Below are 24,691 nucleotides of genomic sequence, written 5' to 3' on the forward strand. Positions count from 1 at the left end.
GTGTTCATCAGTGATATTGGCCTGTAGTTTTCTTTCTTTGTGACATCTTTGGTTTTGGTATCAGGGTGATGGTGGCCTCACAGAATTAGTTTGGGAGTGTTCCTCCCTCTGCTATATTTTGGAAGAGTTTGAGAGGGATAGGTGTTAGCTCTTCTCTAAATGTTTGATAGAATTCGCCTGTGAAGCCATCTGGTCCTGGGCTTTTTTTTTTTCTTGGAAGATTTTTAATCACAGTCTCAATTTCAGTGTTTATGATTGGTCTGTTTATATTTTCTATTTCTTCCTGGTTCAGTCTCAGAAGGTTGTCCTTTTCTAAGAATTTGTCCATTTCTTCCAGGTTGTCCATTTTATTGGCATATAGTTGCTTGTAGTAATCTCTCATGATCCTTTGTATTTCTGCAGTGTCATTTGTTACTTCTCCTTACCTCATTTCTAATTCTATTGATTTGAGTCTTCTCCCTTTTTTTCTTGATGAGTCTGGCTAATGGTTTATCAATTTTGTTTATCTTCTCAAAGAACCAGGCTTTAGGTTTTTTTTTCTTTTTTCTTTAAATAAATTTATTTATTTTTGGCTGCATTGGGTCTTCGTTGCTGCACGCAGGCTTTCTCTAGTTGAGGCGAGCGGGGGCTACTCTTCGTTGCGGTGCACAGGCTTGTCATTGTGGTGGCTTCTCTTGTTGTGGAGCACAGGCTCTAGGCAGGCGGGCTTCAGTAGTTGTGGCACGCAGGCTTCAGTAGTTGTGGCTCACGGGCTCTAGAGCGCAGGCTCAGTAGTTGTGGCGCACGGGCTTAGTTGCTCCGCGGCATGTGGGATCTTCCCGGACCAGGGCTCGAACCTGTGTCCCCTGCATTCTTAAGCAGGCAGATTCTTAACCACTATGCCACCAGGGAAGTCCCCAGCTTTTAGTTTTATTGATCTTTGCTATTGTTTCCTTCATTTCTTTTTCATTTATTTCTGATCTGATCTTTATGAGTTCTTTCCTTCTGCTAACTTCGTTTTTATTTTTTCTTCTTTCTCTAATTGCTTTAAGTGTAAGGTTAGGTTGTTTATGTGAGATGTTTCTTGTTTCTTGAGGTAGGATTGTATTGCTATAAACTTCCCTCTTAGAACTGCTTTTGCTACATCCCATAGGTTTTGGGTCGTCGTGTTCTCATTGCCATTTGTTTCTAGGTAGTTGTTGATTTCCTCTTTGATTTCTTCAGTGATCTCTTGGTTATTTAGTAGTGTATTGTTTAGCCCCCACGTGTTAGTATTTTTTACAGATTTTTTTCTTGTAATTGATATCTACTTCATAGCATTGTGGTCGGAAAACATACTTGATACAATTTCAATTTTCTTAAATTTACCAAGGCTTGATTTGTCACCCAAGATATGATCTATCCTGGAGAATGTTCCATGAGCGCTTGAGAAAAAAGTGTATTCTGTTGTTTTTGGATGGAATGTCCTATAAATATCAATTAAGTCCATCTTGTTTAATGTATCATTTAAAGCTTGTGTTTCCTTATTTATTTTCATTTTGGATGATCTGTCCATTGGTGAAAGTGGGGTGTTAAAGTCCCCTGTGATGACTGTGTTACTGTCAATTTCACCTTTTATGGCTGTTAGCATTTGCCTTATGTATTGAGAAGCTCCTATGTTGGGTGCATAAATATTTACAATTGTTATATCTTCTTCTTGGATTGATCCCTTGATCATTAGGTAGTGTCCTTCTTTGTCTCTTATAATAGTTTTTATTTTAAAGTCTATTTTGTCTGATATGAGAAGTGCTACTCCAGCTTTCTTTTGATTTCCATTTGCATGGAATATCTTTTTCCATCCCCTCATTTTCAATCTGTATGTGTCCCTAGGTCTGAAGTGGGTCTCTTGTAGACAGCATATATACGGGTCTTGTTTTTGTATCCATTCAGCCAGTCTATGTCTTTTAATTGGAGCATTTAATCCATTTACATTTAAGGTAATTATCGATATGTATGTTCCTATTACCATTTTCTTAATTGTTTTGGGTTTGTTATTGGAGGTCTTTTCCTATTCTTTGGTTTCCTGCCTAGAGAAGTTCCTTCAGCATTTGTTATAAAGCTGGTTTGGTGGTGCTGAATTCTCTTAGCTCTTGTTTGTATGTAATGGTTTTAATTTCTCTGTCAAATCTGAATGAGATCCTTGCTGGGTAGAGTAATCTTGTTTGTAGGGTTTTTCCCTTTCATCACTTTAAATATGTCCTGCCTCTCCCTTCTGGCTTGCAGAGCTTCTGCTGAAAGTTCAGCTGTTAACCTTATGGGGATTCCCTTGTGTGTTTGTTATTTGTTGTTTTTCCCTTGCTGCTTTTAATATTTTTTCTTTGTATTTAATTTTTGATAGCTTGATTAATATGTGTCTTGTCATGTTTCTCCTTGGATTTATCCTGTATGGGACTCTCTGTGCTTCTTGGACTTGACTATTTCCTTTCCCATATTAGGTAGGTTTTCAACTCTAATCTCTTCAAATATTTTCTCAGTCCCTTTCTTTTTCTCTTCTTCCTCTGGGACCCCTATAATTCAAATGCTGGTGCATTTAATGTTGTCCCAGAGGTCTCTGAGACTGTCCTCAATTCTTTTCATTCTTTTTCTTTATTCTGCTCTGCAGTAGTTATTTCCACTATTTTATCTTCCAGGTCACTTATCCGTTCTTCTGCCTCAGTTATTCTGCTATTGATTCCTTCTAGAGAATTTTAAATTTCATTTATTGTGTTGTTCAACATTGTTTGTTTGCTCTTTAGTTCTTCTAGGTCCTTGTTAAACGTTTCTTGTATTTTCTCCATTCTGTTTCCAAGATTTCAGATCATCTTTATCATTACTCTGAATTCTTTTTCAGGTAGACTGCCTATTTCCTCTTCATCTGTTTGGTCCGGTGGGTTTTTGCCTTGCTCCTTCTTCTGCTGTGTGTTTCTCTGTCTTCTCATTTTGCTTAACTTACTGTGTTTGGGGTCTCCTTTTCGCAGGCTGCAGGTTCATAGTTCCCGTTGTTTTTGGTGTCTGCCCCCAGTGGCTAAGGTTGGTTCAGTGGGTTGTGTAGGCTTCCTGGTGGAGGGAACTAGTGCCCGTGTTCTGGTGGATGAGGCTGGATCTTGTCTTTCTGGCAGGCAGGACTGCCTCCGGTGGTGTGCTTTGAGGTGTCTGTGACCTTATTATGATTTTAGGCAGCCTCTCTGCTAATGGGTGGGGCTGTGTTCCTGTCTTGCTAGTTGTTTGGCATAGTGTGTCCAGCACTGTAACTTGCTGGTCATTGAGCGGAGCTGGGTCTTAGCATTGAGATGGAGATCTCTGGGAGAGCTTTCGCCGTTTGATATTATGTGGCCATTTGATATTACGTGGAGCCGGTAGGTCTCTGGTGGACCAATGTCCTGAACTCGGCTCTCCCACATCAGAGGCAGAGGCCTGACACCCTGCCGAAGCACCAAAACCCTATCAGCCACACACAATGTGTTCTTTTAAGAGCACGCTTAAGTAACATCCTGATTGTGTGCGGTACAACTTTACTTTCAAACTGAGAGCTGCGGTGGATGGGATTTTTGCCTTCCCCAGATGGTTGAAAGTTACAATTTTTGTTTTTGGAAACCCCACCACTTCCTTATTTCTATTATTATTTTTGCAAGAAAAGTATAAAGAGAGTTGGAATGGAGGTGAGATTTGTGATCAGGAAAGCCCTGGATGCCCTCCTTCTCCATCTTCTGCCTCTCTCCATCTTCTGCCTCTCTCTCTGATTAGTTCCTATCCAGCAGTAGATTGAAGCAGGAGATGATTCTCCATTTCAACTGAGCTATGATTATGTCTCTTTTTACCCAAGCAAGTAAGTCATAGAATGTTAATATCACACATTGGACCCCAGGGCACACCCTGCTTGGCCTCTTCATTTTACAGTTGAGGAGCTTGGGGTCCAAAGAAGTAATAACTCAGTTCTCCCGGCACATTTCCAGCACTTCTTCCATTGGTTCCCAATGCCACACAATGTGATAACTGTTTAATGCTTCTGAGTCCTTGGAAACATTAGTAATTTCCATGAAGAGAAAAGGACAAAGCTGTGAAAGACCAACCATAGGTTACCCACACAGAAACCCTGGGGTGGGGGGTTTTGAAGGGGGATATTTGGAGACAGAAAGGCATTCTCACCTCTTTCGTCCCCAATTTTTAAACTGCAAAAATTTTAAAGAAAATAAGTATAAGAACTAGCCTGGGAGAAGGACGACAGGGTAATGGGTTCTGGTAATTCTGGACAGTCAATACTACTCAAGGCTAATGGCAGTGGAAGGCAGGCTGGGCCCTGCAACATTTTTGGAACCCATGTCTTCTGTGGATGGCTAATCTTCTAATGGACTGTGATGCACCACTATGATAAACCTCTTGTGGAAATGCCCTTGGCTGAAGGATGCCTTGCTCAAGGTCATGCCCCACTCCTCAATGTTTGGTCAATGTAAAGACATAAAGACCCAGCACCCTCAGAGCAATGGGAGACTACTATGAGGGCTACCCCAGCTTCAGAGCACCCTCCAGGGTGTGCTGAGGCCCTTGCCGAGGCTGCATTACAGCCCAACTTCTCCCTCACCCAATCCTGCTTCCTTCCCTTGCAGGGGTGTGATCCTGAGAACACACCCAGATAGACTTCCTCACATTAATCGCCATCTCACAGTCTACCTCCAAGAGGACCCAACCTGCAGTAGCCCTTTTCCGACATAAAAATTTCACACCTCATTCCCACTGACCCGTTTTTCATTTTGTTTTATTGATTTTCAATTTATAAGAAACGCAACTGCATATGTAACCTCTCTAGTCTAAGGAGAGTCTGTGCTTAATATCCAGCAAAACACATTTAAAAGTCTTCTTTCCCCATTGCTCTCATCTAAATCATCCTCCAAGTAATTCTCTCCCAATCCTATTTTTACGTAAATTTCATAATTAAAGCACAAATGCATTCTCATTGTAAAAGCAAAGTCTTTTGATACTCCATCCCCGTAACAGTCCCATGCCAATATTTTCAATTTACGGGTGCCCTCCAGATGCTGCTACATCCTCCTAGGAAGTCCCATCTCCCCTCCCTGCCTTGACAATCACTGCTATCATCGGCACATCTCAACCAGTCAAGATTTTAAACAGCTTTAACTTCCTGTGGTCTATATTACAAAACCAGTATTGTTTCCAATATAAAATAGCGTTAGAATGTTTTGTCAAATGCCCTGATTCTTTTCTAGGGATTAACTAGCAGCCAATCAAGAAAGAGAATGCAAGTTAGTTTAAGGCGTCCAAGGAAAAGGGAGGAGAGAGGAGGGACTCTTCTAGGGCAAGTGGGAGAATTAATGCTTTAGAGTCAGGAAAAGAAGTTGGCGTTTATATACCTTGCAAGAACAGAAAGTGTCAGCACTCACTATATGTTCAGACAAGTTTAAAATAGAATAAAATGTTATAAATAACACTTAGGTATTAGATAATTTACAGATAGATTCATAATGAAAGCCTAAACCCTCACGAACTCTACAGTCAACATTAAGTCACCAGAAGCCCAAGTGTAGGCTATTCAGAAGGCCTCCCGAAGGGGAATTTCAGGGCATGGTCTCGTGTCCCCCAGGACATCGGAAGTGAGACTTCTAAATAGAGGTGAATCTAAAGTCAGCTCAATCTTGATGCATCGTGGTGCTGACATGTGCTTTGGGCAAGCAGGAAATTCATTCTGAAGTAGAACAGAAAAGCCTCCCCAAAAAACTAACTTGAGGTTTCTTAAGAAATGGACTTCACCCAGCAGAAAATGGTATCTTCCAAAGGTTTCTGCTGGCTGATGGGGAGGGGTTGTTCCTTAAACATTTCTAAATAAGGAAACTATAAAACTGAAAATGCAAGACTACCCCAGGGGATAAAAAGCAGTTATTTCAGAGGAAGAGGACTCTAATTACAAGGACAAGAGAGAAGAAAAGGCAGGGTGGGAGCAATGTCTAGGAGGGGGGGGGAACAACAGCAAGAACAAACTACTGACACAGGATAAGAAGTATCAGAAAACTACACAGAAGGAGTAACAGGCAGGTATGGAAGTCACACTGCTGTACTTGCTGTATCATCATGAATGCCTCTGGCTGCAAGTAACAGAAAACCCACAATGCATATTTTTTTATTTCTCTTTCTCATGTAACAAGAAGTGTGGAGATGGCTCTTGCTGGTGTTAGTTCAGCAGCTCAGTGATGTCAGGGTTTACATCTCTGTGATTCAAGCCCGTTCCTCATGGCTATAAGATGGATGCTGCACAGCCACCCCTAACTGGAAGGTGCCAGGAGAAAGGGGTCGGAAATAGGGGTTACCAGGCAGCCAACTCTCTACCACAATAACATGAAACCTGTGAGCAAACTGGGCTCTTCCGAAAGGGGAGAGCCTGTAAAATGGGTGGGTGCTGAGTTCCTCCAAATGGAACCTAAGCTCCATTTCTAGAGAAACATGTAAATTCCCACACCACGTTAGTATTGGCAGAAGGACAAAACACCTATTCCAAACTTTTGTGTGTTTCATTGCATTGACCAAGAAATTAACTACAGAACCCTCTTTCCAAAAAAAGTTCAGACGTTCTAAATGTAGTGAGGAGAGAACGTGAATTGGAACTGCTATAAAACACAAACAAGTTCAAAAAATCGTATTTATTTACAAAGGAACAGAGGAAATAAAGTGGTAAGCGTACATATTTACATAGCAAGTGTAGGCAAAACTTATCAAGAAGATTCTTTAAATACTTCTACAATCTAGCATTTAACGGTCAAAATCAGCTTCTAATTCTTTTATCACCTCAGGAAGATTTTTCAGGAGGTTCAATCTATGATTCAAAGTATGACTATCTTAATGAACAAATTATAATTTTATATTCTTTGAAAATCTCCAAGTTGCTGGAGGCCAAGTGAACCAGATCACTACCAATTTTTTTTTTTTTTTTGGCGGTACGCGGGCCTCTCACTGTTGCGGCCCCTCCCGCTGCGGAGCACAGGGTCCGGACATGCAGGCCCAGCGGCCACGGCCCACGGGCCCAGCCGCTCCGCAGCATGTGGGATCCTCCCAGACCGGGGCACGAACCCGCGTCCCCTGCATCGGCAGACAGACTTCCAACCACTGCGCCACCAGGGAAGCCCCAATCACTACCAATTTTTAAAAGATCCAAAGGCTCTTAAGTTAGAAAATCATAACTGCTTTAAGAAATTGTTTTTAAAAATCCAAATGTACTATCATCTGTTGAGTAGTACAATACAGACTTAGTTTACATTTTCTTAATCCATTAAATGGCATCGGTCACCTTATAATGAGACCTTACTGTTCTCTAATGAGAAACATTAAATCATTTACTATTTAGCTCTTAGGAGAATCACTCAAAGTATACATTCAGCTTTTAATAACATTAACATACATGGGGAAAAAAAAAAGATCCATTTCCCTAACTACCATCAGTAGCCAGTTAACTGCTGGATCTTCTAAAACCAGAGACAGGTATTCTTAAGAGTCAAGATCCTTCAGACCTTTGCACTAATATACCTCAGTGTATAGACTACATTTAACTTCCTTAACAGGAGGTGAGATCCTTTCACATGTAGGGATAAGTATGCTGGCATACTTCTGCAATCCTGCCTTGTAGGTGCAGACACAAGCCCTGTAGCTCATGGCTTGGGCTATACCTGCTGTGTTTGTCAGTTCTTCCTTTAGTTCAATGTCCTTCTGACTGTGAAATATGGTGTCCAAACTGAAATGAAGCAAATATTTAACACAGAAACTATTCTGATGTAAAAAAAAGAATGGCAACACAAACACCAAATAACCCTTTGAGGCTTAACTCATTCAACAGTAAGTAATTGTTTAAGAGCGGGTTACATGTCAGGCACTGTGCTCAGTCAGGGCTGAGGACATGAAAGTGAGCAGGACAGTCACAGTTGCACAGACTGAGCTCTCCGTAGACTACAATTTGAGTCTCTATGTGCCCATCCCTAAGCAAGGTGCTATAAAATTTACAAAAAGAGATGGCTCTTTCTCTAAGGTGCTTGTAGTTGGCTGGAAAGAAAATGTGAAAAGAACAGTGAACAGTGTAAGACAAACCAGTAATACCTCCTTGATCCACTATCCCTGGGAAACTATGTGTTCCACCTAAGTGAATTTCTGAGATAACTGAAGGTTTTCAAATATCCTAGAATTTTAATAAACCAAGTTCTATACACTGCTCTGCCACTTAGATGTCAGATGGCAGATCACTTAACCACTTTCAAGCTCATTTTCCTCATGTGTAAAAGAGGGAATATTGGCAACCCAAGGACCATCAACGAATCATTGGATTGACAAGATGTGGTACACACACACACACACACACACACACACACACACACACACACACACACTGGAATATTACTCAGCCATAAAAAAGAATGAGATATTGCCATTTGCAGCAACATGGATGGACCTATAGCATATTATGCCTAGCAAAATAAGCCAGACAGAGAAACACAAATACTGTATGATGTCACTTATATGTGGAATCTAAAAACAAAACAAAACAAAAAGAATGTATATGCAAGACAGAAACAGACTCACAGATATAGAAAACAAACTTGTGGTTACCAAAGGAGAGAGGGAAGCGGGGAGGGACAAATAGGGGTATGGGATTAACAAACTATTATATATAAAATAGATAAGCAACAAGGATATACTGTATAGCACAGGGAATTATAGCCACTATCTTGTAATAACCTATAATAGAGTATAAACTGCAAAAATACTGAATCACTATGGTGTACACCTGAAACTAATACAATACTGTAAATCAGCTATACTTCGATAGAAAAATATATTGCTGCAAAGGTCAAATGAGATGAGTAAAAAAAGTACTTTGCCAGTTACAAATTTCTATGCAAATGTTGAACACTTAGACACATTTGTAATTTTAATTGTAACAGTTCTAAAGTAAACTATATACTTTTTTGCCTTCTTAGAGTTAAGAATATAATCTTCTGAGTCAACATGATAAGCATCAGCTATTGTACAGGCACAACGGTAACTTAGAAACCACACACGCACTGAAACTGAGTAGAACGATTTTCCCCTGCTCTGTTGTGCTCTTTGAGTTGCCATCTGCTTTTTAGTTTTTCCATCTCCTTTGCTGTCTGACTGATGTCCGCCACTCTAAAGCCACCCACTGGACTTTATATACTGTCCATCTTTCACTCTCCTCTCATTCCTAAGGCTTATTCTTATTTACTACCTCAACTAGTTTATGAGATGGAAAACCACCCCCCAAATTTGGATTGTATCTAAACCAAAGAAAAGACACTTCAAGAAAGAAGAAATCTTAAGGGTTAAGGGTTGAAATATATTATGAGTTTTTTTAAGTATCCAATGAGCATGGTCATTGAAGTAATTATGACCTCATCTGCTTTGTTAAAAGCACAGTTAATGTCCTATTTATCTAAATAATCCAATCTTCATATTTGACCGGAAAAAAAATTGGGAATATTCACATTTAAATATGGTTAGGTTGAATCTATCACACCATTTTTCTCTGGTCCTCTCAAAGTTTCAGACACCCGGTTCATACTGCAGACAGCAATGTCAAGTTAGCACGTGCCCAGGATAAACCATTATAAACTTATGCACAAGTACTTTTCAAATCAAGTGTCTCACCTCAAAAAAACTTCATAGTATGCTAAAAGCTAAAAATGAACGTGAAAGTCAACACAAACAACAGAAACATTAGCAGCACACAGCATCAACAATTTTAAGCCCATTCTGCATAATTAATTACTTCAAGGAACTTGAAAGCAAAGATACATCATGAACAATATGCATTAGAAAAACTGAAGATTTAAACTTATAATCTCACCCTTGAAGTTTCTGGACTAGAAAATGGAGAACACTCCCAGGAATTATTTTCTTTCTCAAAGGAATCTTCTTCTTGGAATGCAAATTTCTGCTTAAGTGCATGGGATATTAAAGACACTGGATCCCAAGGTGAGTCTTGTCTTTTCCTTTTATGAATGGGTCTGCCCCCAGGGGACCTTTAAAAAAAATGGAATAAATTAAAACTTTGTGTAATTTAAGTTCCTTATTGACAAACACAGCAGAAATATAAGCATAATATATTACAATCTTCAAGAGATTGGAATGTTTTGCCTTGTAAAAAAAACAAATCTGGAGGGCACAATGGATTAGTAATCAGAAAGCTGAGAGCCCATGTGAGGCTCTACCACAATCCGTTGTAACCTGGGATTTATCAAATATCATCTTTATTTTTTATTTTCTAATTTTCCAGTCGGTAGAAAAATTTAAAGAAATATTTAAGAACTTTTAAAAGGACTATGGAGTTCAAGAAAAGAAAAACATCAGGCTAACTGTTCATTCATTCATTCAATCTTAATGCCCCCTATTTTACCAGGCTCTACGCTTCAGGGGTAGAGCAGTATCCTACTTCCACAGAACACTCTGGTGGCAGGACAGTGTTACACCAAAACAAGTAAGCAAGAACATTTTGGACAGCAATTATCCAGTGCTGTGGATAAAATAAAAGAGGGAAATGTGATAGTGGCTAGGATGAAAGCACTTTCAATGAGATGATGAGGAAAAGCCTCTTAAAGGAGGTGACATTCTCTTTAAGGAAATGACAAGCAGTCAATTTTAGTGTAAACATCCAGTGGATGCATCGCAAGGAGGTTGGCACCTGTGAGAAAAGAAAAAAGAAAAACAGGCACAGCTGGAGTGCAGTTAAGTAAGACGGGAAGTAGGACGTGAGGTCAGAGAGATAAGGGCTGAATCCTAGAGAGACTTCCAAGCCACAGCAAGGTGTCAAGATTTCATTCTAAGCTCAATGGAAAACCACCAAAGGATTTTAAGCAGGGGAATGGTATGATCTGACTTCAATTTTTAAAGGTCACTCTGGTTACTATATGAAGAACAGATAAGGAGGCAAGAATGAAAAGAGAGACCAGGTTGGAGGCAACTGCAAAAGTCCAAGCTATATAAGATAGTGGCAAGGGGCTTCCCTGGTGGCGCGGTGGTTGAGAGTCCGCCTGCCGATGCAGGGGACACGGGTTTGTGCCCCGGTCCGGGAGGATCCCACATGCCGCGGAGCGGCTGGGTCCGTGAGCCGTGGCCACTGAGCCTGCACATCCAGAGCCTGTGCTCCGCAGCAGGAGAGGCCACAACAGTGAGAGGCCCACGCACCGCAAAAAAAAAGATAGTGGCAGGACTTCCATGGTGGTCCAGTGGTTAAGACTTCGCCTTCCAATGCAGGGGGTGTGGGTTCAATCCCTGGTCGGGGAGCTAAAATCCCACATGCCTCCTGGCCAATACACCAAAATATAAAACAGAAGCAATATTGTAACAAATTCAATAAAGACTTAAAAAAAAAAAGGTCCACATCAAAAAAAAAACAAAAAAAGATAGTGGTTTAGATTGAAAGGTGGCAGTGAGGACCACTGAGGGTACATAAATTTGAGCTGTATGCTGATGGAAAGGATGTGGGATAGAAAGGAAATGAAAAAACAGGATGATTTCCAGACGTCTGGACTGAGGGTGATATTGTTGCCATTTGCTGAGAAGCAAAAGACTTGGGGGAAGAACAAGTTTTCAAGGTAGAGGACGGAACAGGTAGGAAGGAAGAGTTCTGTTTTGGACATGTGAAGCATGAGGTACCTGTGAGACAGGCAAATGAAGATGTGAAGTAGGCATGGGGCTCAGAGGAGAGGTCAGGGCTAGAAAAATAAATGTGGGCATCATTAGCATTTAGCTGGTATCTAAAGCCTAGGACTAGATGAGATTACCCAAGGAAACAATGTGGGTGGACAGAAGAAGGGGGCTGAGGGCTGAGCCAATGCCAACATTCAGAGACCAGGCCCAGAAAAAAGAATCAGCAAAGAAATAAGAGGTGGACAATGAGGTAAGAGGAAAACCAAGCATGATTTCCTCAAGGCCAAGTGAAGAAAGTGTTCCAAGGAGGCGGGAACTGAGGACTGTATCAAACGCTGCTGAGAGGTCAAGTAAGAAGAGCAATGAGAACTGACCACTGGATTTAGCAACATGGAGTCACTGGAGACCTTGAAAGAACAGTTTTCAATGGAGTGATGGGAACAGACACCATATTACAGTGACTAGAAGGCAGTGAGAAATGGAAACAAACTATAAACAACAACAAGAATTTATACCAGAAAGGGAACAGAGAAACTATAATAGCTGAGGGTATACATGTTTTGAAGATGGGAAATGCTCAAGCATGAAGAGAAGAATAAAGATGGAAAATTTGATGGCGCAGAAGACAGAAGAGAGAATTTTAAGTGAAATGCTTAGAGAGAAGGGGAACCAGCGACCAAGGGGAGAGCATGGACATGATCAAGGATGCTTCATTTGCAATAACAAGATGGAAGGCAGAGAACATGGGTAGTAAATTTGTAAATGTAAAGATGTGGGAAGTCTCGTCGGATTTAGCAGTAACATATGAAACAAGATCAGTTGTTAGAAAAATGAGAGAATAGAGGGGTGGAGGGTGGAGTCTACTGGCGTTTCAGTCATTTCTCCAGTGATGGTAACAGCCACAGAGTCACCATTTTACACTGACTGTGCCCGACGATACCAGTAAGAGATCTAGTTGGGACTAAACGGGTACCTACAACCGTAAGATTTTTCTCTGTACTAGCTGCCTCATACAAGGATCAATCATAACCTCACTGATAATGAAATGACTTATGTGTCCTAACACTATTACATAGAAAATACATTTATTTTCTCAGCAAAACTTCACTGAGGAATTTCCAGGTGAACATGGCAGATCTCTGTGAAAGCCTACTAAAATGACAGCAAAGAAATGAAAAAGATGTACACCCACAAAGACAAAGAGATTACGAGAGGAGAGAGTAGATAAGAATTGCAGCAAAATGTTGAAAGCTGGAAATCTGATGACAGTGAAGAGAATGGGAGGTAAGCTGCCTTCCTGAAAACAGACGGATTGAGGAAAAGTCCACATATGGAATGATATGCTCCTCCCTTGCCCTTTCCCCACTCAACTCTCAAACTACCTAGCTTGCACCACCTGTGTAATCCCCAACTCTTCTGACCAAGGAGAATGAAGAACTTTCTAGAAAAACCCTCTAGTCCCAAAGAAAAGACATACAGCTACTGAAATATGGGATCTGGCTAACAAAATGGCAAGGTCCTCTCCTCAGTCACTAAATTGTGAAGCCCACCAGCTGGCAATCCCACCTCACACAAAGAAACTTCAATCAGCTTTTCCATACCTCACTTTTAAATATAAATGCATAGCTGCAAATCACCAGATACTTAAATAAGGCTCCAAAACTATAAATGGAGACCAAAATCAATAAGAGGAAAAGGAACTCAGGAAAAATGAACATAATTCAAGAGCAAAAGAAAACTTAGAATAAAACTGTAGTTAATATTTTCAGTAGCATAAGACACACAAAAGCAAGAAGACATAAAAAAGGAGCACTCAAAGAAAAAGAAATGGGTCTCGCAAATTAAAAATATGATGATGGGGGAAATTCCCTGGCAGTCCAGTGGTTAGAACTCCACACTTTCACTGCCGAGGGCTTGGTTCAATCCCTGGTCAGGGAACTAGAATCTCACAAGCTGCACAGTTCCCCACACCCCAGCCCACACCCCCAAAAAACAAGTGATGACAGGAAAAACAATAGAAGAGTTAGAATTTTCTCAAAAAGTACAATAAAAAAAAGCAAAGAGAAGAAAACAGTAAAGGAAAGATATAAAAATAAGACAAATAATTCTGGCATTCAAAATTCTAATAGACTTTCCAAGAAAAGAGAACAGAAAGAAAGAATAGGAGAAAATTATCAGAGAAATGTTATAAGAAATTTCCAAAAATAAAGGACATAAAACTCTAAACTGATTGAGTTCAATCAATAAGTGAACTCAGCGTAAGGAACTTAAAAAGAAGTAAATGCTCAGCATAAGAAACTTAAAAAGAACTCTCCAGGGCACATCACCATGAAATTTAAGAACACCAGGACCAAAGAGAAGATCTTAAATGCTTCAAGAATGAAGAAACAGGGGCTTCCCTGGTGGCGCAGTGGTTGAGAGTCCGCCTGCTGATGCAGGGGACACGGGTTTGTGCCCCGGTCCGGGAATATCCCACATGCTGTGGAGCAGCTGGGCCCATAAGCCATGGCCACTGAGCCTGTGCATCCGGAGTCTGTGCTCCGCAATGGGAGAGGCCACAACAGTGAGAGGCCTGCATACCGCAAGAAAAAAAAAAAAAAAAATGAAGAAACAGGCTTCATACATGGCATCAGGAATCAAAACGACATTAACCTCTCAACAGGAACACTGAGAGCTAGAAACCGATGGAAAAATGCCTTCAAAATTCTGAGGAAAAATGATTTTCTGTCAATTATATACCCAGCCAAACTAGCAATTAAGTGTGAGAATAAAAGAAAAAGAAATTCAGATATACAAGGTCTTAAATCTACCTTTCATGCACTCCTCAGGAAGCTGCAGGAAGAAGATATGACACCCAGGAAATGGGTGATGCGACACAGGACAAAGAGAATGCCCATGATGACGAAGGAAATCCTTAGGATGACAATGCAGGAAGTTTAGAGCAACAGGTGAGATTAGAACAGGACCGAGGGCTCCGTGAGGGGATTTCCGGGGTGGGGGGGATTCAAGGAGGCAATTATTAACTGCCATAAAAAATAAAATTAGTAACAAACAAAATGTAGTCATAGTATATGAAATGGCTTACCTGTGAATGTTTACTGTTATAGTAAGGATATAAATTCTGAACACGGATTTAAGGAAAGACTGTGACTTAACCATATTGGGAAGATGTAATAAGAAGTGTGTGTGCATGTGTGTTAGGGGGTAGAATGTCTAAGAGAACGTATTCCAGATTTTTAACAATTGCAAGTAAATATAACTAAAATATCAAGAAATAGCAAAAGTAGTACATTGTTTCAAAAATATGGAGATAGGACACTAGAACAAAGAGTCACAAAAAACTGAAAATCATTCTCTCTCGAGGGGTATTTGGGGTAAAGAGGAATCAGAGAAGACTTATCTATGTTTACTTTGATAAATATAATAATTTCTTTAAACACCATTGATAAAATTTGGGTTCATTTCTCAAATTATGACAACATACCTTTCAATAGCACGTAGCTTGACCTTATTCACATCCTTCAGAACATCCAACATGTTTGGAACATCTTTATTTTTCTGGTTTTTTGAATGATGACTAAAATTGGTTTTCCTAGTATCTGGGTGCTGTTTTTTCACTTCAGTTGCTGAATTATCTGATGCACAAATATTATTAGAGGCTGTTTGCACGAGAGGAGAACATGGAGGCTGTAGAGAAGAAACCTGAGGAGGCGGTGGTGGAGGAGGAGGAGAGGGAAACACTGAACTTGAAAACGAATCTGGTTCGACACTCAGTTGAGTAGTCCCTGATGATGGCATGTGTCCCAAACCACTAGGCCTGTCGTTCTTCAAGTCCAAGGAGCCTAAAGAAAATGTGGTCTGTTGAAAAACCATGCAAAATTTTCTCCAATATAACACGTAACACTAATTAGAATCAAAACAGGAACAATTCTGTAATGCTACTAAAATAATGATACTGTGGCCAGGAAGGTGAAGCAATCCCATCTGCTTAGTAATTTCTGAAAGAGTCAAGCAAACAGTAAATTCATTTTTAATCCAATTAGGATTCTCTGTGTAGGGGAAGGGGGAGAATGCATTTTAAAGAGAAAATTAAAAGTGCTTTTTTCACATACAATCTGAATTTCATCCTCTATTTACAAAAGCCAAAACACGATCAACAACTTGTGGCTAGAAACATGCAAGCTGATATATTCACTCTAATGATGACATTGTAGAAACACCCAGGCATATATTTTCTAGGCAGGAGCCTAAGACGGGTACCAAATACTTAACTTTTTCACAACAGATTTGCTCCTAAAATCATGTGTAACACGACTGCTTTAAAAAAAGTGTATATATCATACCTCATTTATTACCCAGTAGTATATATAATATTTAATATAAATTATAAATATACAATACTATATAAGTATTATGTAATACATAAATTATATATGTGTTTATATGGATGTTTTCATATACATACAGATATTGTGTGTGTATGTATATTATTTAAAGCACGTCACATCTCTAAAAATTTTAAAAAGAATCATCTGGAAAACAGTATTCACCTAGATTTGGTGGAAGTAGAGCAGCAATAACTTCAAACTACAAATATATATATATGAAGCCTCAAATCTACACTCTTGTCTCAAATTAATGCATCCCTCCGCTTAAATGTCCAACACTTTTCTACGGAGTTAGAAAAGCTTACAGTCAGCCCTCCATATCCTCAGGCTCTACATCTGCAGATTCAACCAACCGCAGATCAAAAATATGAATAAAAAAAAACAAAAAAACTCCAGAAAAGTTCCGAAAAGCAAAACTTGATCCTCCATGCACTGACAACCATTTACAAAGCATTTCCATTATATTTATAACTACTTGCATTTTATTAGGTATTATAAGTAATCTAGAGATGATTTAAAGTATATGGGAGGATGGACGATGTGTATAGGTTATATGTAAATATGCCATTTTATATAAGGGACTTAAGCATCCTAAGATTTTGGTACCCACAGGGGTCCTAGAACCAACACCCCACGGATGCCAAGGGACAACTGTACTTAGAAAACCGGCTTTTAAATACAAAACTACAATCTTCGGCAGCATAGTTAGCTCTTCTTTAAACCAAAGCCATCCCTGTCACTAGAAATGCATCTTAATTTATTCTCAATAAACATCAGAGCTAACACATATATACACCCAACATCGTTTCATATTTAATGTCATTCATAAGATACATTAGCAGCAAACATTCTTTTCTTACTCAGAACCACACTGACTGAAATACTAAATGAGTATCATCCAACTGAAATAAAAATCCAACGTTACTCACCAGAATTTGTACTGTTTCTCAGTTCTTGCCTTCCCACAATTGCAGCAATCTGAGAGCGAAGAAAAGCTAGCTCATCTTCAAGGGCAGCTATTTTTTTAATTGCAGCTTCACTTTCAGGCCAATCACTTTTTGTTGGTTTGTTATGCCTTAGAGGAGGTGTCAATGGATCTTCAACTAGTTGCAAAGGATGGAAAGAAGCAATTTTCTCCTCTTCTTCATTTTTCCATATACTATTTCTGTAGGTGGAAGGAAAAAATGGAAAGAGAGAGAGAAGGAGGAAGAAAAATTTTCTAGAAATAAATTCTTTAGGTTAAAGAATAAAGATACCAAAACAAAACCAGAATAGCTGTCTTTACCCTATAATGGTCTCTAGACTCACTAAGGACAAACAACATCTTATGTAACTTTATATTCTCAGTACCCAGAACAAATGCTGACTTTAATAGGTGACCAATAAGCGGTCAGTGAATGAAGGAACACATCTTGCTTTCAGACTGTAAACCAAAAATAATAATCCTATCTATTAACTTCAAACACAGTACAAATTGATTTATTTAGAAATAAAGTTAATTTATTTAGAAATTCTACATATTCGGAATATAAGGTCCTACAGGATTCCTTGTTATGTTGGGGTAAGTTTACCGTATTAATAATTTTTTGAAAATTTATAAACCAATTTGATATAGAATAAATTTAGCCGGTTTTTCTGAATAACTGACCCTTTTGTACTTCAGCCTGTATCTGAATACACTAACAGCTAAGTTAGTACTACCAAGCAATAAAACATCCAAATGTTGAAATATATTTAACATCATTGCCTGGTAAACAGTAAACACTATATAAGTTTTGGCTAAATATATAAAATAAATATAGTATTTAGTACAGGAAAGAGCTTTCTCCAAAAATGAACATGGTGATTTTTATATCCTTTTAATATCATTCCTTCCTAGGCCTGGGGTGAGGATTAAATGTGCATTAAGAAAGGCTAGCTAGGGGCTTCCCTGGCGGTGCAGTGGTTAAGAATCCGCCTGCCAGTGCAGGGGACGTGGGTTTGAACACTGGTCTGGGAAGATCCCACATGCCGCGGAGCAACTAAGCCCGTGCGCCACAACTACCAAGTCTGTGCTCTAGAGCCCATGAGCCACAACTACTGAGCCCACACGCCACATCTACCGAAGCCCACACACTCTAGAGCCCGTGCTCCACAACAAGAGAAGCCACTGCAATGAGAAGCCCTCACACCACAATGAAGAGTAGCCCCAGCTCATCGCAACTAGAGAAAGCCTGCGCACAGCAACGAAGACTCAACACAGCCAAAAATAAAAAATAAAAATACATTTAAAAAAAAGAAAAAAGTGGCTAAAAATGAGAAAACACCAGTCATCCCTATTAGGAAGACATTAGCAGGACACAGCGCAGTACAGAGGTAGACAAATAAAAAGGCTTGATCAGTCTGAACATACTTCACCATGTGGAAGAATTCAGATTATAGCCCACACCCCACTTTCCAAGATAAGTAGAAAAATTACCGAAATCTGAGATAACTGGCTTCTTCATCATTCGTCACACACAAAACGTCAGCAAAAGATGGAACTACAGATCCACAGTTAGCTGGGTCCACAGAGTTCAAGAGTGGGATCAGCTAAAGGAAAAAAGGAAAAAGAAAGTCAGGGAGTCGGGGAAAGACACATGCCCGTGGAAACTATTTGTGTAAATTAAAAATCCACAAGAATGAAAAGGAAAAAGGATATGCAATAGAAAAACATACACCTATTAGCGAGAAAAAAAACTGAGGAAAATAATTATTCTAAAGTCTACACATGTGGCAATATTTTCTCCCCTAGTGAATGTCATCCAACATAAAACACAAACTAGAAGAATAAAATAAGCTACTCAGTGGTTGCTTTGCATCTGCCAATCTTTGGATATAATTACTTAAAAAAATAAAGACAAAGACACACGTGAAGTGACTTGTTTCCAGGATAAACTAAAGGTTTTTGGCTTGCAGGAAACATTTCTTCTTTTGTTCTACCCTATGTCCCTAGGAGTACCTGGGATAATTTTACACATGGTACTTAAACAATGCATGTTGACTGACTTACCTCAAAATTAGGCCTGGGACAAGGTTCTAAAGGAAGAATTTTCCCAATAATACGAACAATACTCCGAGCTGATCCATAGTCTTTATTTTCCCAAATCTGCAAAACCTATTTAAACATAAAGCATTGTTTAAAAAGTAGTACTCTATTGAGCATGTTTATATTGATATTATTTATGGAAAAAATGTAAAATATGCAATAACATTTATTTTTAAAAAGAAAATATAGAATGGCATACTTCTAAAGTATTTTCTTCAAAGAATTAAACTTTATTCATATCTGTCTTTAAACAAGTGGGAAGCAGGGGGATGGGAGTTAACATATACAGATTCCAGGAAGAAAGATCTTTTGAGAAAGCACCACAAATTCATTCTGTTTTATTTCTGATAATGGCCAAATATTTGGGGAACTTTATTCAGAAAAATTGTCTCCCCTCCTCCCAGCTAAAAATCCCATCTTTGGGCCCAATGAAAAATGGACAATTTCAATTTTTCAAGCAGTGAAGTAATACAGAGTATATTCATGTAATTTCCTTTAAAGGAGGAAAAAAAGGGGAATAAATGAAGCAGGCCCTAAACAGTTTAAGGATGCTTTACTTACTGTTGTACTGGCACAAAAAGAGACATATAGACCAATGGAGCACAACAGAGAGCCCAGAAACAAACCCACGCATGTGCAGTCAATTAATCTACGACACAGGAGGCAAGAATACACGATGGAGAAAAGCAAGTGGTGTTGGGAAAGCTGCACAGTTACATGAAAATCAATGAAGTTAGAACACTCCCTCACACCATACGCAAAAATAAACTCAAAATGGTTTGAAGACCTAAATGTAAGACATGACACCATAAAACTAGAAGAGAACATAGGCAAAACATGCTCAGACATAAATTGTAGCAATATTTCCTTAAATCAGTCTCCTAAGGCAAAAGAAATAAAAGCAAATATAAACAAGTGGGACCTAATTAAACTTAAACGCTTTTGCACAGCAAAGGAAACCATCAATAAAATGAAAAAACCTACAGAATAGGAGAAAGTATTTGCAAACTATGCAACTGACAAATGGATAATCTCCAAAATATACAAACAGCTCATACAACTCAATATCAAAATAACAAACAACCCAATCAAAAAATGGGCAGAAGACCTAAATAGACATTTCTGCAAAGACATACAGATGGCCAACAGGTACAAGAAAAGATGCTCAACAGCCCTAACTATTAGGGAAATGCAAATCAAAACAACGAGGTATCACCTCATGTGGGTCAGAATGACTATCATCAAAAAGTCTACAAATAATAAATACTGGAGAGGGTGTGGGGAAAAGGGAACCCTCCTACACTGATGGTGGGAATGTAAATTGGTGCAGCCACTATGGAGAACAGTATGGAGGTTCCTTAAAAAAATACAAGTAGAGCTATCATATGATCCAGCAATATCCCACTCCTGGGGAAAACTCTAATTCAAAAAGATACATGCACCCCAATGTCCACAGCAGCACTATTTACAATAGTCAAGACATGGAAACAACCCAAGTGCCCATCAACAGATGACTGGTTGAAGAAGATGTGGCAGATATAGATATAGATATAGATATACATACATACATACACACATACATACACACAATGGAATATTACTCAGCCATAAAAAAGAATAAAATATTGCCATTTGCAGCAACATGGATGGACCTAGAGAATATCATACTAAGTGAAATAAGTCAGACAGAGAAAGACAAATATTATCACTTATATGGGGACTCTAAAAAATACTACAAATGAATCTATAAACAAAACAGAGAAACAGACTCACAGACGTAGAAAACAAACTTATGGCTGCCAAAGGGGAAAGGGAAGGGGGGTTATATTAGGAGTATGAGACTAACAGATACAAACTACTGTGTGTAAGATAGAAAAGCAACAAGAATCTACTGCATAGCACAGGGAACTATATCAATATCTTGTAATAACCTATAATGGACAATAATCTGAAATATTATATAACTGATCACTTTGCTGTACAGCTAAAACTACACAATAGTGTAAATCAGCTATATTTCAATTTTTAAAAAGAGAAAAAAAAATGCTTTACTTACAGTGGAATACATTTTCTAGTAGTCAGTTCTTAAGAAGATAACAGAAATGAAATGTGCTTCTATAACTCAAATAATAACTTTGTTCTTTAGCTTGGAGTTTCCCCTATTAGTGTAAACTATTCCCACAGGAACTTCCCCCAAAATGACATAATGTTTGTTCTTTTGGAAGTGATTTCAACACAAAGGAGGCATTTTCTCTCTTTAAAAAGCATTAAAAATTGGACTTTTCATTTTTCCTGAGATCCCATAAGGAAAACCAAGTTTATTATAAGCCACAGATATAGAGGTAGCATCCTATCAGCATCCTCATGGAAACATCCAGTAAGCAGATGGATACACAGTTCTAGAACTTAGGAGACAATCTGCATTAGAAAGATGGATTTGGGAATCATCAGCATACAGAATACATGCCAGGTAAAAATCGAATCCATAGGACTAGTTGAGAAAAACTGGGGCTAGAGAGAATGATTTGAAAGTCATCAGCACATAGAATCTTCTGCACAAAGTCATGCCATTCCTCTGCTTTTAAATGGCAAGGGTTCTGAATTTATCTGATCATATCCAAGCATCCGGCTCTAACCATTAAATACTGATTCCATCAGCCAGCCTCACAACCTTCCATCAATTCTGCCAGCTCAGTTGTCATAACATACTCCATTAATTGCGTATTCATTCTCCAATCACTCTCAAAGGTCCTCTGCCACTTGGCCCTATTCTATCTATCCAACTTCATTTCCCACTATCCATTAACAAGAACACATGCTCTTTTGGGTTAAGCAGTTTTCCTTCAGATTGATGGCCTCTCTCAATTTCTTTTCACAAACTTTTCAAAAGAAGGTTGCTGATGCCACTTCCCTTCCTCAGTCATTCTTCAAACTACTACAGTTCAGCTGCCACTCTCCACCTACAGAAATCCCTAAAGGCATCAATAATCTACTGATAAGCAAATCTTCAACAATCACTCAGTCTTTGTTGTCTTTAAATCTCTCCAATTCTGAAATTCAAAATGCTTCAATAACATCCAGTGACATCCTCCATTACACGTCATCAAAGTCAAATATCAAAAGAATGTCGATCACTCCAAATCTGAATCTCTTTTCTTTCCTACATTCCAGAACCATATACCCAATTATCTGCAGGACCTTTGTATTTATATATTCCAACAGCACATATGACTTATCTCCCTACTCAAAGTAGTTTCACGTATGGAACTGTCCATTTATATTAATGGCTCCATCATTTTTCAACTTTTGTTTAAAATATTTTAATTATCCTTGTCTATTCTAATTCACAACACCAAACAGCAACAATTTGCCCATTTTCTGTAAGCCCCCCTATTATTTTTGTGTCTCTCTTATATTCAGTCCTGTATTACAGTTATCTGTATACATTTCTTATATCTCATATTATATTTTAAGCATCATGAATACAAGAACCATGTACTGCTACTCTGCATCACCTACAGAAACAAGCATATTGTGTTAGATGTCATAGCTACTCAGTAAGTAGACAAAATTTGATCTGCTTATGCTTCTCGCACCTAAGCCAACCTCTCTCCTTAATATTTATTCTGAATTTGCTGAGCTATAACTTGCCATTCTATATCCAAGTATCAAACTTAAATTACCTTAAATAAAGCCACTAGATATTTTTTAAATATTTTATCTATGAAGGTCATGTCTATCTTTTGCTTCGGTTGTATCTTTCGTTGGCATTTGACCTATCAAATAAATGGGTTCCTGATAATCTTATCCCTTTTTTAACTCAAACTATCAAAGCTATACTAAAGGAAACTCGCCTTTGTTACACCTATAGAGAAGTAACAATTTTGCCTTGAGTGTTGACATATAAATCATTTCTAAAATAAGACCTCAAACAAATACAACAGGTTCATTCAAATCCATTAAAAGATATTTACCTGGTTCACAGGAACACCAAAATATTCCAGCATCTCTCTTAAGATACTCAATATGAATGACATTGATGAGGCAAATACAGAAGCAAATTTAAGGAAGCATTGTTTCTTGATACCTTAAGGGAAAAAAAATTAGAAAACATTATTCTTGATAAATAACTGTCGCACAAAATTGTATTAAATAACTGGAAAACCCCTTTGGTTACACATTACACCATCAACTAATCTCTCTGGCCAGCATTATTTTAATGAGAGGAGAGAAAAAAAGGAACGGGGGAATGGGGAAGGGTTGGTAAAAGAAACTTCAATTTATCAGTTAAGTTGCATTAAAAATTCCTCTGAAGGGACCTGGTTAATAAATATCAATCAGCGAAATTGGAAACTTAGCAGGGAAGCCTTCAAGTTGGTTGCAACAGCGATGCGCCCTCTCTCCGAAAGCTTTGGGCTGAGACTCTTAGAAGGGATGAGTTCAACCCATCCTTGAAAGCAGTCAGGGGGCCGACTCAAGGCTTTGACAAAAGGAACGGTAGCTCTTCCTCACTAACGTATCGGAGTACCACCCACCTCCTTGCTTATTTTAAAGAATATGAACCCCAGATAGGCGACGTGACTTAGTCACCTAACTACTAAATAACAGGCCGAGACTAGCGCCCAGTCACATCACTCGCTTTGGCCCCAAGCTCCCTCGGCGTCTCTCCTAACCCAGCATGGTCGCCTGGCTTACCTTCCTCCGAAGCCCAGCCTCTCGGCAATCACGGGAACTTCAAGCAGTCGTTAAGGAACCTTGCCGCGGAATCCGCAGAGGACTAGGCCCGGCGTGCACTCGTCCTGGTCCAGGAGCGCTCAGACGTCCATACGTGTCCGCCCGTGCGCTTCGGCTTGCCTGCCACGGGCGGTGACGACGCCTGCACTGGCCCAGGGCTTGGCCCTGTAGCCCCTCACTCGGCCGGGGTAACTCGGCTGGAAGCGCGGCCCTCCGCCCGTGCGCCACCGAACCTGTCCCTTGCCTCCACAATGGGCTCACCATTTCCGGGTCCCCCGACTAAACTTAAACTCCGCGGGCCATGACCCGTGCCCGACCTCATTGGACAAGGCTGAAGATCGTTGCTTGTGACTGGTTACGTAATGACGTCAGGTTATTTACGGTTATTTAGACTGGCTACTGAGTGTCTTCCTCCTTCAAGAGGGCGGGCCTTCAGCGAGGCAGCCAATAGAAGCCTAGAGGCACAGGTGGGCGGGGCAGGCAGCGCAGGGACGATGACGCATGCTCAAGACTCGCCTTTGGGTTTCCCGGATGCTCCCACAATACCGGTGTCTACAGCCCAGAGTATGGAGCCATTATGGCCCTTGGATCAGGCACACGATCCGGAGTTCGTGCCCCACACAGATCTTCGCAGGGAAAGTGTGTCATCCTCTACATACAGACCCGAAGTGGGGCCGCTCTCCCAAGTCCGCTTGCCGTGGAATGTCGCGATTTGTTTAATAATTCATTCGTCTATTCAGCAAACATCTATTTTATGCTTATGCGACTAGCAGATGCTAAACGCTGTCATCGAGGAATCTGCAGCATTGCAGTACTTACAATGTTCGTTCATGAAACGCTCCAGGTT

General features: G+C 39.5%; 1 protein-coding gene across 2 annotated transcripts; it reads right to left on the minus strand.

Moving 5' to 3' along the window:
* Positions 1-7,693: 7,693 nt before the first annotated feature.
* Positions 7,694-24,128, minus strand: MTFR2 (mitochondrial fission regulator 2). 2 transcript variants are annotated; one of them, XM_029223807.1, is made up of 7 exons: positions 23,085-23,165; positions 19,075-19,179; positions 18,502-18,614; positions 16,973-17,208; positions 15,140-15,497; positions 9,854-10,028; positions 7,694-7,729 (listed from the first exon to the last, which is right to left on the minus strand). In XM_029223807.1, exons 1-7 carry the CDS (start codon positions 23,145-23,147, stop codon positions 7,694-7,696), a joined length of 1,086 nt encoding a protein of 361 aa, XP_029079640.1. In that variant the 5' UTR covers positions 23,148-23,165. The 2 variants fall into 2 exon arrangements, with proteins under 2 accessions (XP_029079640.1, XP_029079641.1); XM_029223808.1 differs by lacking the exon at positions 7,694-7,729 and adding an exon at positions 23,806-24,128 and having other exon boundaries at positions 9,738-10,028; positions 23,085-23,197.
* Between the last annotated feature and the right edge of the window lie 563 nt (positions 24,129-24,691).

Source organism: Monodon monoceros, unplaced genomic scaffold, assembly GCF_005190385.1.
Source record: "Monodon monoceros isolate NGI ecotype Baffin Bay Population unplaced genomic scaffold, NGI_Narwhal_1 Super_Scaffold_15, whole genome shotgun sequence".
Lineage (NCBI taxonomy): Eukaryota > Metazoa > Chordata > Mammalia > Artiodactyla > Monodontidae > Monodon > Monodon monoceros.